A 19,036-nucleotide genomic window follows, 5' to 3' on the forward strand; every position below is an offset into this window, starting at 1 on the left:
GATAGGATTGTTTCCGCTGGTCGGGGAATCTGAAACATGGGAATACAGTCTCAGGATAAGTATTTTGGACTGCAAAGAGGAGAACGTGCTTCAATCATTGGTTGTGAATCTTTGAAATTCTTTACCTCAAAGGGTTGTGAAAGTGTCATCATTGAATATATTTAACGCTGAGGTAGACAGATATTTGGATTCTCAGGAAATTAAAGAAAGAAGGGGAAGCAGGCGGTAAAGTGCGTTTGAAGCCTGAGATCAACCAAGCTTGTATTGAATGGCAGAGCAGGCTCGATGGGCCATATGGTCTATCCCTGCTCCTATTTCTATTTGTGTTCTTGAGCTTTGGAGAGTTGGGAGTGGGGTGAAGAAGAGTCTTGGAATCTGCAATTGTTGATGGAAACACGCAAAATCCTCAAAAGGGTAGGAAGAGAGCATCAAAGACTATAAACACAAACATTAACACATATACAATGATGCTCTTGGTTTGTCTTCCTTTCAGTTTGATGGGTTTACCCTCACAGCAAGTGAAGAAAAGGTCCTTGCTATGTCAGTGGACTTCAAAGAAATTGTTTGTCGAATTAAGAGCACTGAGTTTTTGTTTACATTGATATGAAAAGTAAATGTTTTACATTAAAATGCAGAGAAGGGATTGGTGAATATTTTATCGACATAACAGGTTGAATCCTCGACTTTGAAAATTTCCAGGCTTCGGGACCATTTTTGGGTCCTAAACCCATTTGCAGCAAGGACCTCAGGTTTGATATTGTGTAAGCCATTCAATTAAGACGACACTTCCAGGAATGCTGTCCAATTAGAGATGGTGGGTGAGTTCTGGAGGTAGGAGTTAGATGAAGCATGGCCAGCAGCCTATCACCAATGAGAACTCTGGTGAGGGGCAAGCAGCGGGAGTGGCAGGGACACAGTTGAGGCATCATCATTATCAGAGGAGTGGCTAGAACTGTTAAATTATCAGAGACATCAGTCTCCAGCAGTTGCTTACCCTGTGGCAAGCCTCTGATTTGGGAATACATCAGCCCAGAAAATTAATTTCTCAACTGCCTTATGGTTTTCCACCACGGTACGCCACTGCCTCTCCTGTATTCCCTAAAGATCATTGTACCTTGCTCCAGTTCGTTAAGGAATAATTCCTTCAAATGTAAATGTACAGTTTCACATTTCTATATCCTGAGCTGTATTTATATGTCCACTTTGTCCTGCATCATTGGCAGCTTCTATCTTGTTCTTCCTGTGCTTGTGTTCAACTCATTTTTATGGCCCAGCGCAGATCTCTTGGACAATCTGCTGCTCACATCCTGAGAAACTGAAAATGACCTGAGCTCATTGCTTTCTGCCAACTAGCCATCCCGCTTTCCATGTGGCTACCTTATGTGGCCCAATATCCTGAATGTACATGTATACAACATCCACTGCATTCCCTCTATGTGTACACTCTTTCAATTCCACAAAATAATTACATTAGTGAAGCTTGACTGCAATTTATAAATCCATGCTACTTTTTTCTTATTCGCCCGTGACACAAAGACTGGCCGGGTGGTTAACAGTGAGGTCGATTGTCTTGGGTTACGGGAAGATATAGACAGGTGGTCAAATGGGCAGAAAAGTGGCAGACGGAATTTAACCCTGAAACGTGTGAGGTGATATACCTTGGAGTGTTTGCCCATAGGTCTCTGAAGGCAGATGGGCAGGGTGGTGAAAAAGGCATATGGGATACTTGCCTTTACTAATCGTGGCATTGATTAAAAAAGCTGGAGGTGATGCTGGAGATGATTAGAACTTTGGTAAGGCCATAGCTGGAGTTCTGTGTGCAATTCTGGTCGCCACGTTATAGAAAGGATATGATTGCATTGGAGGGGGTGCGGAGGCAATTCGTCAGGATGTGGCCTGGGATGGAATGTTTAAGTTATGAAAAGAGGTTAGATAGGCTTGGGTTGTTTCTGCTGGAGCAGAGAAGACTGAGGGGCGACCTGATTGAGGTGCACAAGATTATGAGGGGCATGGACAGGGTGGATAGAGAACAGCTGTTCTCCTTAGTTGATGGGTCAGTTATAAGGGGACACAAGTTCAAGGTGGGGGCAGGAGGTTTAAGGGGGATTTGAGGAAAAATGTTTTTACCCAGAGAGCGGTGACAGTCTGGAATGCACCGCCTGGGTGGGTGGTAGAGGCAGGTTGCCTCACTTCTTTTAAAAAGTACCTGGATGAGTACTTGGCATTTCATAACATCCAAGGCTATGGGCCCAGTGCTGGAAAATGGGATTAGGTAGACAGGCCGGGTGTTTTTCATGTATTGGTTCAGTCTCAATGGAGAGGTTGAGTAGGTTGGGCCTGTCATTGTGTTGAAGTTTAGAAGAATGAGAGGTGACCTTATTGAGACGTATAGGATTCTCAGGGAGATTGACAGGGTAGATGCTGAGTGGTGGTTTCCCCTTTGTGGGAGAGTCTAGGACCAGAGGGCATAATCTCAAAGTAAGGGATTTCCCATTTAAGACAGAAATGAGGAGGAATTTCTTCTCTGAGAGGGTACTGAATCTGTGGAATTCTTTATTGTAGAAAGCTGTGGTGGCTGGATCATTAGATATGTTCAAGGCTGAGATGGGCAGTTTTTTAATCACTTAAAGAATCAAGGTTTAAGGGGTTAAGGTAGGAAAGTGGAGTTGAGGAGTATCACATCAGATCAGTGATGATCTCATAGAATGGCGGAGCAGACCCGATGGGCCGAATGGCCCACTTTTACTCATATGTCTTATGGTCTTATCCTGTTAGTCTCACAAGTTAGCCTCTCTCCATCTTTAAATGGTCCTACTCTTCTTTGGCCTCTTTGCTTTCATGTGTAAACACTCTCATTAAGTTCTTCACGTTACGTGTCAGCCTCATTTCATACCCCATCTCAGCTATCCTGATCTTTCTTTTTGCTATATTGTCAGCCTCATTTCATACCCCATCTCAGCTATCCTGATCTCTCTTTTTGCTATATTGTCAGCCTCATTTCATACCCATCTCAGCTATCCTGATCTCTCTTTTTGCTATATTGTCAGCCTCATTTCATACCCCATCTCAGCTATCCTGATCTCTCTTTTTGCTATATTGTCAGCCTCATTTCATACCCATCTCAGCTATCCTGATCTCTCTTTTTGCTATATTGTCAGCCTCATTTCATACCCCATCTCAGCTATCCTGATCTCTCTTTTTGCTATATTGTCAGCCTCATTTCATACCCATCTCAGCTATCCTGATCTCTTTTTTTGCTATATTGTCAGCCTCATTTCATACCCCATCTCAGCTATCCTGATCTCTCTTTTTGCTATATTGTCAGCCTCATTTCATACCCCATCTCAGCTATCCTGATCTCTCTTTTTGCTATAATGTCAGCCTCATTTCATACCCCATCTCAGCTATCCTGATCTCTCTTTTTGCTATATTGTCAGCCTCATTTCATACTCCTTCTCAGCTATCCTAATCTCTCTTTTTGCTATATTTCTTTGCTTTTTATATTTCTCATAGGCTGGGATTTTCCAGGACCTGTCGTGGGCGGGATGGAAAATTCGGAGAGGCAGCTAAACGTCCAAAAGACTTTGGAACTTGAAAATCTCAGGCATGGTTTGTTTAAAATCAATTTTAATTTAATCTTTCTATTTATCTTTGGAAATTCAGTGTTTCATGCACTCCCAGTCATGTTGCATTTTACCTGTATCTTATGCACCCTGTGTTTAAATGTAACCCAACACTGGCCGACATTTTTCAAACCAATTAATTCCGCAGGATCCCCTATCGTAACATGATGGACCATATGATATATTACTGCAATATCTGTAAATTCTTAATTGTCTAGTTCATCACACATTTAGGACATACCATCATCAGATTAGCACATACCGTTTTGCTAGCAGTTTATTCATTTCATCCATCAGTCCTCCTCCTCCTCCTCCACTTGCTGCTGCCCCACAGCTGTTTCGGTTGACCTCACCCTTTGACCCTCCCCCAGGACTTGAACTTCCTGAACCTTCTTCAGGCTGCAGAGAAGTTTAGAAATAAAGATCAATGATTGAGATTTTGGGACAATCTGCATTTACTGTACATTTTTAATATGAACTGTTCAATTTTGAAAATCTTATTCTCTCAAGATACAAATTAATAAAGCTAAGATTTTACTTTTAATAGTTATCACGTTAACATAAATTTGTTACCTTTCTTTTAGCTGACAAGAGCTAGAAATCATTTTTACAGAGTTGCAAGTGTAAACTCTGTCTGGTACCCAACGTGTTACAATTCCAACATCGACAATATTTTTCAGTGGATAAGGACAGAGAGTTTACCAAAAATAAATCAATCTTTTAATTGCACAGCTACTTTCATCATAAGATCCAGCTACAAAAGGACTGCAGGGTTGCTAATGTTATGTACGACTATTCAATAAAGAGGAGAGGAATAAACTGGGAAACTACAGGGCAGTCAGTCCTATCGAAGTTATTGGGAACCATCATCATTTTCATTTGGCAAGACATGAGTTAATAAGAGGCTTTGACATGGATATGTTAAAAGCAAATTGTGTCTGATTAACTTGAATAAATTCTTGGATAAGGTAGCAGAGAAGGCTGATCAAGCTAGACCAGTAAATGATATACACAGGACATCCGGAAGGCAACAAAACGTCACATAAGAAGCTTATTGAGATGATGGACGCCCATGAAATTAAGGGGAAAATGGTGGTGTGGATACAAAATTGCCTCAATGGCAGGAATAAAAGGGTGATGGTGCATGGGTGTTCGGCTGTCTAGGAGGTGGTTTGCAGTGGTCTTCCTGAAAGATCTGTTTTTGATTCATTTCTCACCTAGATGATATCAAACCTGGTAAAATTAGAGGACGGTGAAATTGGTAGAAGGATGACAGATTGAGTATTGAACTGAACAGGAAAACAAAAGGATTTATCAACATTGATGGGAGCGTACTGTTAGAATTTAAATTCAATTAATTAATAAATCTGGATTAAAAAGCTAGTCTCAGTAATTATCATCATGAAACTACCAGATTATCATAAAAACCCATCTGATTCACTAATATGAAATGAAATGAAATGAAAATCGCTTATTGTCACGAGTAGGCTTCAATGAAGTTACTGTGAAAAGCCCCTAGTCGCCACATTCCGGCACCTGTCCGGGGAGGCTGGTACGGGAATCGAACCGTGCTGCTGGCCTGCTTGGTCTGCTTTAAAAGCCAGCGTTTTAGCTGAGTGAGCTAAACCAGCCCCTATTTTGACAGCCTTTGACTCGGAAGCAGTAATAGTGAGGAAAATATTAATTTACCTTAGAATATTTGGGGAATTGGTACTTAGAACATAGAACATACAGTGCAGGAGGAGACCATTCAACCCATCGAGTCTGCACTGACCCACTTAAGCCCTCAGTTCCAACCTATTCCCATAACCCAATAACCGCTCCAAACCTTTTTGGTCACTATGGGCAATTTATCATGCGATTCCACCTAACCTGCACGTCTTTGGACTGTGGGGGAAACCGGAGCACAAGGAGGAAACCCACGCAGACATGGGGAGAACGTGCAGACTCCGCACAGACAGTGGCCCAGTGGGGAATGGAACCTGGGACCCTGGCGCTGTGAAGTCACAGTGCTAGCCACTTGTGCTACCATGCTGCCCGCTTGTTTATAAAAATGTTTTAAAAGGATGTTTAAGAGTTTGTATCATTTGTAAAGGGCTCAATCGTAATTTTTGGATCATAAGAAACACTGGTCCAGGTGACTTGGAAACTCTGGGAAGCAGTATTTACAGGAAGGAATGTAAACTACGGAGGCCATGTGGTTCAGTTCTATAGCGGGGGAGAGAACAGAGAAAGCACATTTACAAGGGGTTATACGTGCAATACAATTAAAAAGGATGGGAAGCAGAAGATAGGTTAAGACCAGTGATTGTGAATGGACAATTCTACAGCTACTGCTTCAGGTTTCCCAAAGCCAGCTAGACTGCCTGACTGGGTTTATGAAAGGAATCACATATGGGAGATTCTGGCGTATCTGTACCATCAAGACTGTCATGAATCTACCTGAGGAGGTTCTACAGGAGTGTTGAATTTGGCAGCATCTCCAGTGATAGAGTGGAGTTGCTATTGCAGACGACTCAAGGCCCAAATCCATCGCGTAGGAAATGACATGATCCCACATTCCAGAGGTCCATTTGGAAAGAATGGCAGATTGGACATGGTGCTGCATTTGTGCAAATACTTCTAATTTTGTGAGGTGCATCAACTATTTAAAGTGAAATTCACCTTTTTGAGTCCAATACCATAGAATCATAGAATCTATGGCACAGAGACAGGTCCTTCGGCCAAACTGGTCCATGCCAACCAAAAAGCCAATCTAAGCACAGAAGCTTGTCTGTTAATTTACATGTTGATTCTGATTCATGTAAAAGTAAACATCACAAAAAGTGAAATCTTGTTCAGTAATTTTTTAAAAATTTTAGTTCAGTAGTTTGGTATATGGGTTTACGAGTACCTATGGGAATCGTAACAATGTCCTTCAGCGAAGGAAATCTGCCATCTTGGCCTGGCAGAGGTTGTGGGCTGGGGAGGGGGCGTTGATGGAGGCAGTGAATTGGGAGGGTAGAATGCTGACTCGGGGAAGGGATTTTAGGTTATTGGTTGCGCTTTTCTCCAAAAAATATACTTTATTCATATAATTTAATGTTTTTTATTATAAATTTAGAATACCCATTTTATTTCCCAATTAAGAGGCAATTTAGCGTGGCCAATCCACCTATCCTGCACATCTTTGAGTTGTGGGGGTGAAGCCCACGCAGACACAGAGAGAATGTGTAAACTCCACATGGACAGTGACCCAGAACCGGGATCGAACCTGGGACCCGTGCGCCGTGAGGCAGCAGTGCTTCCCACTGCGCCACCGTACTGCCCTATGTCATTTAATGTTAAGGTACAGTGCATAAACTTCAAAGTTAACATTACATTAAATGCAAAACAGATTGGTTTCCATCAATAGACTATGTGGCACTTGGTGGTGCCTCACTATTAACTCACTTTACAATGACAGGTTATATTTACAATATTCAGCCAATGTTAAACGCACAGCGGGTGGGGTGGGGGTTACATAGTTTCCAGTCCTTTGGTACCCTCACTGCCTTGGTGGGAGAGCCTTAGGCAGTGGCCATTCTCCATTGAGTCTTTAGTACATCACTCTGCATGTAGACCTGGACCTCCGAATGTTTCAGTCTGCAATATTCGGCCCTGGACCGCTTTTGCACTGGAAGACAAGCAGGTTTCAGGCAGACTAGAGAAGATCTTTCACTGAGTTGATGGTTATCTCAGTGTGCAGCCCTGGGAAAAACCCATAGAGCACAGAATCCTGCATTACAAAACTGCTTGGGATTAACCCCAACAAAATAACTACAAAAAGGCGTTAGGCTCCTTATTTGACAAAGCAAAGGAACTAGTGGCAGTTTAGGCATGGAAGTCTCGATGAGATTTTTTTTTCCCACACCAATATTGTGGATGGTGCACTTCAGAGCTTGCAATGCTCTTGGGTTTGAGAACTGTGGTAGTATGACTAGGGGTATTACGGTACCTGGGAGTGTGAGCTGCCATTGGTGCAGAGGACTCGCTGCCCATTGGCCCAGGTATGTCATGTGCCTCTCAGCCGATTGGCTGAGAGGTAGGTAGCTCCGCCTACGAGGCAGGGTATAAGAACCCGTGTTCCCCGGCAGTCTGCCATTCTTCTGTACGTATGCTGTCGGGTCCACTTCTTGTGTATTAAAGCCTATCGTTCGGACTTTATTTACGTTTCGTGTCCATTGATTGTGCATCAAGAACACATTAGAATCTGATGGCTTAAGAGGGTGTAGAGCAGCTGAAAAACGGCTGCTGGATCGTCAAATTGTTTGGCTAATACTTCACAATGACGTTGTAATTCTAACTTTTACCCATTCCTACAGTAATACAATGTGATGCTGAGAGCTTTAGCAAGTTAACATTTGTGTCACACAAAATGCTAGGCAAAGGCCATCTCCAACCATTTCCTTTTGACAGTCTATGACATCACCATCACTGATTCCTCCACCATCGACATCCTGGGGGAGGGGTTTACCATTGACCAGAAACTGAACTGGGCTAGCCATTAAATACCATGGCTACATGAACAGGAAAGAGGCTGGGAATTCTGTACAGAGTAATACATCTCCAGACTCCACAAAGCCTGTCCACCACATACAAGGCACAAGTCATGAGTGTGATGGAATACTGTCCCCTTGCCTGGATGAGTGCAGCTCCAACAACATTCAAGAAGCTTGAAAACATCCAGGACAAAGCAGCCCGCTTGAATGGCACCATATCCCCCACCTCTAACATCCATTCCCTCCACCACCAACGCAGTGTCAACAGTTTATATAATCTACAAGTTGCATTGCAGGAACTCACCAAGGTTCCTTAGCCAGCACCTTCCAAACACGTGACCTCCCCCACCTAGAAGGACAAGGGCAGCAGATGCATGGGAACACCACCACCTGCAAGTTCCCCTCCAAGCCACACACCATCCTGCCTTGGAAATATATCACCATTCATTCACTGTCGCTGGGTCAAAATCCTGGAACGCCCTCCCCAATAGCACTGTGGGTGTGTCTACATCAGATAGACAGCAGAGGTTCAAGAAGGCGGCTCATCGCCACCTTATTGAGGCAATTAGCGATGGGCAATAAATGATGGCCTAGCTGGCGACATCCACATCCAGTGAAATAATTTTTTTAAACGTCCACTGAATAAGGCAGCAATCTTGAAGAAAAAGATTACAGTCCCATAATAATGTATCAGAATTAGTATGAAATTATAAAAAAGAAAGCATGTTGCCTCAGGTCAGTCAGCTATAATCAAACCTAATGCAGCTTTGCCTTAGGGTGGAATTTTCTCATTTTTCTGCAGGGTGGCGAAGTGGGAGGGAGAAAGGAGGTGGGAGCTACCGGCCCCAAGGATGGATTCCTCCGCTGTATGTTTAACCACTTTAAGCAAGAAGAAGCTAAAGGGTAGGTCTCAGGATGCCATGCATGTGTGGCGGGCTCTGATTGAGCCCACCCTAGCAGCAACTTGGGTTTTCAAAAGATCAGAATGCCATTTTAAAGGGTGCCTGGAATAAAAAAAGATTAAAACAAAACCCTGTCACAACCCACTGCATGGGACCTACGGGATGGGGGTGATAGTCTTTCCCGTATCCCTCGCGGATTATGAGTCTCCTCATTCAGGGGGTGGGGTAAACCATATCCATACTGAGTATAGGGTCGGCCAGTCCGGCATGACTGTTATGATCCAGTTGGGATCTACCGGGAGCTGTGTATTATAGCCTTGTAAACATTACTTTAATACAACTTAGTGTGGAGTCTCCGTGACTCATAAAACCCCCCTTCCACGCAACTCTGTCCCAAAATGGAACCCCCCCCACCCAACATCAACATAGAGCTCCCCCCCCCCCCCCCCCCCCCCCCCCACACCCTGCGGGCACTGAACCCTGAACACCCCCCCCATCTCGGAGTGGAGTTGTTTGTCTGGAAATCACCGTCAACAACACCATCCCTGCCAAAACACATCTTAAAGGGAACATTTTAAAACATAGCAGTCTTGTAAAGCATTCATAACTATGTAACTACAAACTTTTAGATACAAACCTGCACAGTCATTTTGAACTGATTGAAATATATTAACAGATTCCCTTTCTCAGAGACTCAATGGCATTGCAATCAATTTGGAAATCAAAGGGTCAGGCTTTTGCTATTTCAAAATTTCTTAACTCGGCGAACCAACTTTGGTTTAAAGGGCCCCATTGGACCCAACCTTTGTTCCGCGAAGGCAGGGGCAGGAAAAAGCCAGAAGTAGATTGCAGGCAGCCATGGAGACAGGAGACTGTGTGACAGGCTGGTTAGAAGACTTGCCTCGGTTTTGCAAAACTTTGCCCAAGTTGTTTTAGGAGCTGCTCGTCCCTCAAGAATTCACCCCTCAAACCCTCTCATCCCCCCCTCCCCCACCCATTGGTCTCATACTACCTCAATGCCAACTCATGCCTTCACCCATCATTCTCATTGCCCTTATGACACCTCCATAACCATTCACCCAGAATCCACCATTGGAAGACCTTAGGAGCCATGTAGAGATGAAAAAAATAAACTTCTAACTATCATACAGCCCTTACTCATAGATACTCGATAATTAAAAAACAGACTTACAAAACCAATTCAAAGCTTTTAAATCTCTTTGTGGTTAATTTCTTAAAAACTTCTATTCAGATCTCCTATCAAAGACAGCTTAATCAGTTATTGCCTTTTTAATCAAAAAGTGAACTTAAAATCCTGTGCTGAGACAACTGTAGCTCCTGAAACTCCAGCAGGCATTCGGAGTGATATCATCATAGGGCAGTGCAGTGGATCAGTTGTTAGCACTGATGTCTTACAGCGCCAGGGATCCGGGTTCATTTCTGGCTTTGGCTGAATGTATGACGTTTGCATGTTTTCCCCATGTTTGCGTGGGTTTCCGCCTGTTTGAACTCAGCCACCAAATGCAAATGACCCTGCTGAGTTGGGGTTCCCCTCCATTGTGAACACCCCATCCCTTTCCCCTACCAACAAAAATGAATCTATTGGAAAAGGGGGAGGGGGTGGGAGGAGATGGACCTCTGCACCAATCTGGCCCAGAGAGTTCATTATTCATTAACAAAAGAAAACCGAGTAACTGAAATTTTAAACAAACAGGAACAGCCTGTGTGTAATTAACATTTCATTTGCACCCGTCAGTCAAGTACAGATTAGAAGGCTACTTGTCACAAAAAAACATAATAAATATTATCAAATGTTTATTAATATCATACCATGGTAATGTTTTGAGCAGAAAACCACTGTTCAGATACCATTGGCGAGATTCTCCCTTCCTGACACTAAGTGTTGATGCTGAGGCGGGATTTGTGGACTTCATCCACTGTGGAGAGGCTAGCACTGGTGCCATGACCGACTCCAATGAGAAATGGTGCGGGATACACCGGGTCCGTGAATGATACTCAGGAGGCTGACAAGCTGCAGCTATATACACATTACAATCCCCACATACACTCATCCCAGCCAAGGAGATGGCACTGGTTGCACTGGAGTGTGCCCATACAGCTGATACAGATAGAAGTAGAAGGGGTGGCCCGGGGGGCCACCATACGGCCTATGGACCTAAGTGCACAGTGGGCTGTCAGCGGCGTGCACAGCTGCATGTCTGCCTTTCCATCTGTGGCAATAGTGTTTTATGCCTGTCCACCCTGATCCCACAGCCCACCTCCTGGCCAACCTCCGCTACCCCGCCCCCCCAACCCTGGAAGATACCCCGGCCAGCGGCACAACTGTGAGCACACGATGGCGATATTGGCCACTTTCCGTACTCCCTCTCTCTTCCTCAGCAGCCACGATGCCGGTTTCATGATTTTTAAAAGCACAAGTGAACCGCGCCATCGGGAACTCAGCCCACCGGAGGCGGAGAATCGCACAGACCCCGGAGAATACCGGGTCGGGCTCGCTAATGATATGCCAACGGTGTTTACTGTACGTGCGTTCCGGACCACATTGATGCCACTGTCGAGGCACCGGAGAATTGCGATTTGGCGTCAAACCGCCGCCCGCCACGATTTTGGCATCGGAATCTATTCTTTCGTCCAATCACGTTTCCTGATTTCGGTATCAGCCAACGGAGAAGCCTGTCCCCTGTCTCAGCACTCACTCCAGTAACTCTATGTCTTTTATGTAATACATCATTGAAACCTCAGTACCGAGTGCAAGATGTCGCTTCAATAAGACTTTAACATCAACATTCAATGCAAATATTAAAATGGTCACTCAGATGTTATTGTGATTATTGTTGATTTGGGTGTGCTTCCTGGCACTACAAAGTCACACCGAATGCATCACAAAGTCATTTTCAAAGACCACGATGTGACAGTATCACCCATTTATAACAATATGTCCAAACGTGTTGAAAAGAAAAGTGTGGTGCCTACCCGGCTGGTTTTCCTCAGTTTGGCTCCGGCGAGAGCTGCTGCTAGGCCTGAAGCTGAAGGTCCATCATCACCTCTAGCTCCAGGACTTCCACAAGCTGGCAGCGGCGGAGGAGGAGGTGGTCCGCCTCCAGGTGCTGGCGGAGTCCCTGGTGGCGGTGGAGGTGGTGGGGGACCACCAGCAGGAGGTGGCGGGGGACATGTAGGCTGTGTTGGGGGTCCACCAGGAGGAACAGAGGGAACTGAAATCGAAGTAAAAATAAATTTAAGTACAGTGTTGGTCTACTTCCAGACTGTCACCAATCAGAAGGCAAGGTCAGAATGTTATCATATGCTGTTAAAACAAGTTACTGCAATGTTTAATTAGGTAACGATCCATAAAAATGTTAATGTTTCATTGCAATCTAAAATCTAAGAGAAGGTCGATTTAAAATTTATTGATGTTATCTGGTTAGTCTTTCAGCACAAATTACATTTCATTGGTTAAAATAAATGGAAATGTTTAATTCCAGTATTTTAAAAAATGGTGAGACCATTTTCCATTGACCAAGGGGATTAGTTTAGGTACCATCCCCTCTCGTAAAGGCTGTTTTAAAGGACAAGCATAATAGATTTTTAGAACTAATTTGCTTGCTTTATGTTTGTACCATAAAGGACTTGGATACCATTTTACCTCCTCTGGCATCCTCGGGTACAAAGAAGCCCTACCAGGAGAACTTGTCAATTTTTTTTCATTATTAAACAATCCTGCTAGGTTGCATTTGCACTGGACATTCTAATAACCTGTAGCTAGAATCCAGATTTCAGATGTCTTATTAGGAAAACAACAGGAAGAAAGCAGGCAATATATTTACTGAGTGACACCCGAAAACTGAAATGACTTGTCAAAATAAAGGTTTTAACATATCAATACATTTCTTCCATTAAACTCGTCCTTTAAAAATGTGTACACATCAACTAGCATGTAAAAATGAACTATTTCTACGTTCAAAGCAAGCAGAAAAAAAATAAAAATTAGACCGAGAGATGCTATAAGCAAAAATACACACATAGGTTGCATGACTTCCAGCACGACATCACTTACCCGACTGGGTAATGGCAGTTGCAGTAACTGATGTCATGGGAGATGGGGTCTTCTTGGATACTGCTGCCTCAGAGAAAGCAGCATAAAATGGAGGAGATGTAACGAAGTGTGAGGTTGTCTTGTAAAGCTGCTGCGCAGGGAGTGGAGATGAAGGTGGTAGCTGAGAATGGATTTGGGAACTGGAAGGACTACTTAAGACTGACACCTGAGATACAGGGGTAGATTCTAAACAGAATGTGAACGAGCCCTCTGTATTTTTTACTGGAGATCTGGAGGAGGCCAGGTGAGTTGCTGTTAGAAAATTATCTTCATCATGACCATTCTGGTTTTCATCAGATGGAGCTACTTGGGCCACCGAATCCATAGGTCTTTTAATCTTGCCATCGCGCACTTGGATAACAGGAAGAGCAACTGGAATTATGGGCTGTGGTCCAACAGCCCTGTGGGGAGGAGAGGCGATCATCACAGGAGGAGATGGAGGTAGAGGAGAAAATGTAGCAGATGAATGACAGACAGGTTTGGGAAGCAACGGTGGCGGGTGGGAGGGTGCCGTAGGCGGGAATAGTGGGTTTAGCTTAACATGCTGGCTCATGGTCCCACGGTTTGGTTGCACAGGAGAAAACGCAGAACTTAGGGAAGCAGATAGTTGCGTCGCGGAGGATCGGAGAGGCGGAGATTCAGTATCTGCATCGCTGGATGATAACTGGCAGGGGTCATCAGCAAACACTGTTCGAGGAGAAGCTATAGAATCAAAAGATGTGGCTCTGGCATAAGATGGAGGAGGGGCAGTTCCAGCAGGTACAGTCGCACTGCAATTGCTGTATTCAGGTGGAGGAGACTGACTATGGCAAGGGGAGGGAACAACTTTGATCTGAAGGGTAGAAACTAAGCAACAGAAAAAAAAGAAGAGAAGAAACAGTAAGTGGAATATATTATAAATCGAAAAGGAAAAGATCAACTCAAGTTTAAAGTACTTCTAGCATAATTATAGACGCAGTTGAAAAAACATGCTGGCAGAGCAAGATGGGAACAATCCTTTTTCCACAGTATTTTCACCCTGATATGGCTGCATAATATTTAATTTTTCAGAGAAATTAGGCGATCAAAGGAAAAATGTTGTCGAAAAGGTGTTCAGGGATAGTGAAGGGAGAATGAAAAAAAACACAGATATTCAATGCAAAGTATATTCCATTCACGGCCTGATGTATAGTCGTGACGATGTACTTTTCACACAAAAATGGGAACTGCAAACTTGGGCTCTGATAGAGGAGGATCCTTAAAATTATCTGAAGCATAATAAGAAAAATTCCATCTGCTGTTTTTAGGGTGGCTATACATTCATCTGACCCATGTGGTGCACTGTTGCCATTATTTTTTAATGGTAAATGCTGACTTTAGAAATTTTGACAGAAATGTTCCCCGGTGAGAAGAAGATGGCCTGGATGTGAATGGCTGCTAAAAGTGACAGGGAAAAGGCTGAGATGGAATGAAATAGAATTGAGTGAGGGAAAAGGCATTGGAAATCCTAATCTTGGCTCTCACTGAGGACTGTACGAGCCACACTGCATCATATGTCATAAGGACAGCCAGAAGCATGGATATATTGCCTGTGTTCTCCAGACTAATATGATGCAAACATATTTTGACATGATACAATTCCACGAAAATCTTTTTGCCTCCCACAAATCCATTTGCCACGGCACATGTCTTTGCTAATGGCTTTAATGGGATGGGAGCAGGTGCATTCATACTGATGCAGTTTTAAAAGTTCCCAAATGTTTAATATTTTACATTGCACCTTACTTCCCTCCCACAGTTACCAATCTTCTGCAACATAGTTCCTGGCTCACATCTTCATCATTCAGCTTCAATAGCAAAATTGATGAATTAATTTTGTGATCAAATCATGTTGCTATTTCACACAAATTTGCTCTAAACACCACTAGCAACACCCAATATAGTCGGCCGTTATTGATTATTTTTACTTTTTCTTCCTTGGCAGGAGTGGACCACATAATTTCCACTGTACAGTCTGTCAGCTGGGATTCAACCGGCCACACAGTAATTGAGCACATATCAACCACTTTTAAACTGGACCAACCTTTGTGATGATGACAAATGCCCTTGAAGACAAATCAAAGCATGTTCAATGCCACTGAATCATGTCAAATAATTAAACTATCTGATAGCCCACAGGCTTTGAATGCTGCAGATGACAATCCTCTAAAGTGGCTGGAATTATACCTGGTAAAATTCACCATGAGCAATACAGGTGATAAGACTTTTAATACTTTTGTTTAGGTTTAAATAAGTTAATTGACCGTATGTTTAAAAAAAAAATTAATGTTCGAAAAAATGACAAAACAGAACATAGATCCAAAAGTTGCACTTCTTAGGAAAGGGTCTCTGGACTGGTTTTCTGATTTAATCAAGAATACACGGACAGATAACATAATTATGTTTCATTCCAGAGCAAGCATTCACGCCGGTAGCTTTTGCATACGATTGCACGCCCTATTGTGTCCTTTAAGGGAAGTTTGCATAAACATTTAAATCAGAGGATAATGAAGGGCTACAGGTAAAGAGCAGAGGGGTGAGATTAGTTTAGGAACGCTATAGAAAAAGGTCAGCACAAGCATGTTTGATTGAATGGCTCCACATTTCTACGGTTCTACGTATGTATGGAAACATTCATGCAGTACAAGTTGAAGCTTGATAATTGCATGACGATTTTGCCTGGTAAAGCAATGGATTAATAAAGACATGTTTAGATAAAGGTTGAAGTATTGATCATTTTACGTTTTCCTAGCTTGAACATGATAATCTAAACATCGCACCTTAATGCATTTTATTGTAACTTCCAGTCATGTGGTGGCTATGCACCATCTTTGGTTTTATTGAAACATTCTCAGGATCTTGTGATATGTTGGGGTGACTTCCTGTAATCCTTCATTAATTAATTTCTCTTTCTACCTCACTAAATTATTCAAAAATTATTTGCATGTTTCTTTTGGGTGGAATGAGTGCAAAAACATGATATCCTTACATTTTCACTTGGTTTAGATTGACAATTATTACCTTTGCCCAAGGCTTTTCCTTTATAGGTTAGGCACTAAATATTTGCAAAACAGCTGTGCTTTTGTTGGATTTGAAGAGTTGTAAAAAAACATTCACAAGGCAATTTTAATAATATAGAGGATGTCATGAAATAGCCTCTTAAGCTGCCTCTTCATTATCAAATTGCCATAATTTTCAGTGATGAGGTTGCAGAATATAGCAGCAGTTTGTACAATGTTTGCATCAACAAATGTAACCTGTAAAATAAAATAAAAATCCATCGCTTCTGAAAGTGTTGACTGGGCTGTTATAAGGTACTAGCAGTGGCAGCAGAAATTAGTGGTGGATACAAACACTGATGATGTTATTCTGTTTTTTGTGCTTTCTGACACTGGCATACCTACCTCCCAATGCAATTATTCTAACAACAAAATTAGTGGCCCTCCCTGCTGTCATGCAGTAATGCTAAGTCTTCTGTTGTGTATTAACATTGACACTACTGACTTCCGGTGGCGGCAATGATCGGGTGAGCCGCACATTTGGCGGGCTCTCACTCGGCGGGGCTTTAGGGACTGATTCCCCGCGATAGCGGGACTGCGGAGCGGCGAAAAGGCGGCCACGGAAGTGCGGAGGAGTGGGCTGCAGTGCATGGAACTGCGGGAGACCAGGAGACAAAGGAAGAGGGAGAGAAAGGGACAGAGGCAAGGAGCAGGGGAAGCTGACCTGAAACCCAAGATGGCGGACACACGGACCTCGGACTCAGCAATCCAGCAGGCGCTGGAAAACATGCTACAGGTGATGAAAAGCAGCTTTGAGTCGCTGAAGCGGGACAACTTGGACCCACTTCAGAAGGCAGTGGATCAGCTGAATCAGAGGCTGGATGCTCAAGATGTAAAAGTTAAGGAGCTGGGAGAGGCGGTGGAGGAGCAGGCGGATGCGCAGACGAGTGCGGCGTTAGAAGTCGACGGGCTGAAGGAGAGGCAAAGAAGACTGCTGGACAGAGTGGAGGAGTTGGAAAATAGAGCTCGCAGGAATAATCTGAGGATCATCGGCCCGGAGGGGGCTGACGGAGCTGATGCCGCAGCGTTTGTGGCAGACCTGTTGATGCAGCTGATGGGGGCTGAAGCCTTTCCGCGGCCGCTGGAGCTGGAGGGGGTATACAGAGTGCAGGCGAGGTAGGGGCGGCCAGGGGGACCCCCCCGTCCGCTGGTGATCAGGTTCCGCAGGTTCGTGGACAAGGAGCGGGTGCTGCGGTGGGCGAAGAGTGCCAGGAGCAGCACGTGGAACAACAGTGTTCTTCGCATATACCAGGCCTTAGCCAGGAGGTGGCTCGGCGGCGAGCAGCCTTTAAACAATTCAAGGAGGTGCTGTTCAAGAAGCATGTGAAGTTTGGTCTGCTGTTCCCGGCCCATCTTTGGGTCACGCATCAGGGTCAACACCACTACTTCTCCGAGCCTGAAGAAGAGATGGACTTTGCGAGGGATCAGGGGCTGGTCCCGAAAAGAGGTCCCACGGGCGTGGATTAGAACCCGAGAACTATTGTTTAAAGGGACGCCGAATGTGCCTGGACTGCTGTTTAACGGTTTGCTGTGTTAAAGGTGCCAAGTGGGACATTTGGGACTCTGCCCTATGATTTTGGTTACTGTTTTTTTTTTCTTTTTTCCTCTTCGTGTGGATTTTTCGTTTCTGGGTCTGTTGGTTATGTTGGGTATTTTTTGTGAGGCTCGCTGAGTGCACTGGAGCCGGTATTGTAACTAAGGGGGGCCGGTCAGCGAGGGGGGTTAATGACGTGGGTTGGGGGTTTTTGTTTTACTGGTGTTCATGCCTTCCTGTGCCAGTGAGGTTGCTCCAGCGGGTTGGAGAGGGGGATGGGGCGCCGGGGAGTGGGGATGAGGACGGGGAAACAATGGGAATGAGATAGGGGAGCGCCGGAGTGATGAGTCACTGGGCTAGCAGATTGGCTAGTCAAGGGAGTCAGGTGGGGGGGGGAGAATACCGCCAGTGGATGGCAGAGGTGGGGTTACCTGGGGATGTTGCTAGGGAGGGGAGGCGGGAGGCGGGGGGGGGGGGGGGGGGGGTGGGGGGGTTGTTCTGATGACGTGGGAGGTATCTGAAGTAGGCAGTGGAAAGGAGGTCGAGGGTGGAGGCAGCCAAGAAGCGGGTCAAGAATGGCGCGACGCACGGGCCGGCCCGAGAAAGACGTAATTATGTTGCAGGAGGCACATCTGAAAGTGTCTCACCAGACTAGGCTAAGGAAGGGCTGGATTAGCCAGGTCTTCCACTCGGACTTGGACTCGAAGTCCAGGGGGGTGGAAATCATGATCAGCAAGCGGGTGCAATTTGAGGCGGAGGGCATAGCCGCAGACAGGGGGGGCAGATACCTGATAGTAAGGGGCAGACTGGAGGGGAGAAATGAAATGAAATGAAAATCGCTTATTGTCACGAGTAGGCTTCAAATGAAGTTACTGTGAAAAGCCCCCAGTCGCCACATTCCGGCGCCTGTTCGGGGAGGCTGTTACGGGAATCGAACCGTGCTGCTGGCCTGCTTTCAAAGCCAGCGATTTAGCCCTGTGCTAAACAGCCCCTTGTAGTAGAAGAGTGGTGTTGGTGAATATATGCCCCGAACTGGGACGACGTGGACTTTATTAAAAGAGTGCTGCGGAAGATCCCAGACCTGGACTCTCGTAGGCTAATAATGGCCGGGGGGGGGGGGGGGGGCGGGGGGGGGGGGGGGGGGGGGGGGGGGGGGGGGGGGGGCGAGACTTTAATATGGTCCTTGACCCGGGGCTGGATCGGTCGTGTCCCAGAACGGGTAGACTCCCAGCAATGGCAAGGGAGCTGAAAGGGTTTATGGAGCAA

At 44.8% G+C, this 19,036-nt stretch overlaps 1 protein-coding gene across 5 annotated transcripts in view; it reads right to left on the reverse strand.

Annotated features, from left to right (window-relative positions):
* LOC119953138 (ena/VASP-like protein) overlaps window positions 1-19,036 on the reverse strand; it is a 339,662-nt gene that overhangs the window by 20,540 nt on the left and 300,086 nt on the right. For 4 of the 5 annotated variants that reach the window (XM_038777050.1, XM_038777035.1, XM_038777041.1 and 1 more), the window contains 3 exons: window positions 13,121-14,005; window positions 12,040-12,278; window positions 3,886-4,022 (listed from right to left, as the gene is read on the reverse strand). In XM_038777050.1, coding sequence (XP_038632978.1) covers window positions 3,886-4,022; window positions 12,040-12,278; window positions 13,121-14,005 — 1,261 coding nt within the window. The remainder of the gene's footprint in view (window positions 1-3,885; window positions 4,023-12,039; window positions 12,279-13,120; window positions 14,006-19,036) is intronic. The other variant, XM_038777070.1, reaches the window with a different exon arrangement.

Source organism: Scyliorhinus canicula, chromosome 2, assembly GCF_902713615.1.
Source record: "Scyliorhinus canicula chromosome 2, sScyCan1.1, whole genome shotgun sequence".
NCBI lineage: Eukaryota > Metazoa > Chordata > Chondrichthyes > Carcharhiniformes > Scyliorhinidae > Scyliorhinus > Scyliorhinus canicula.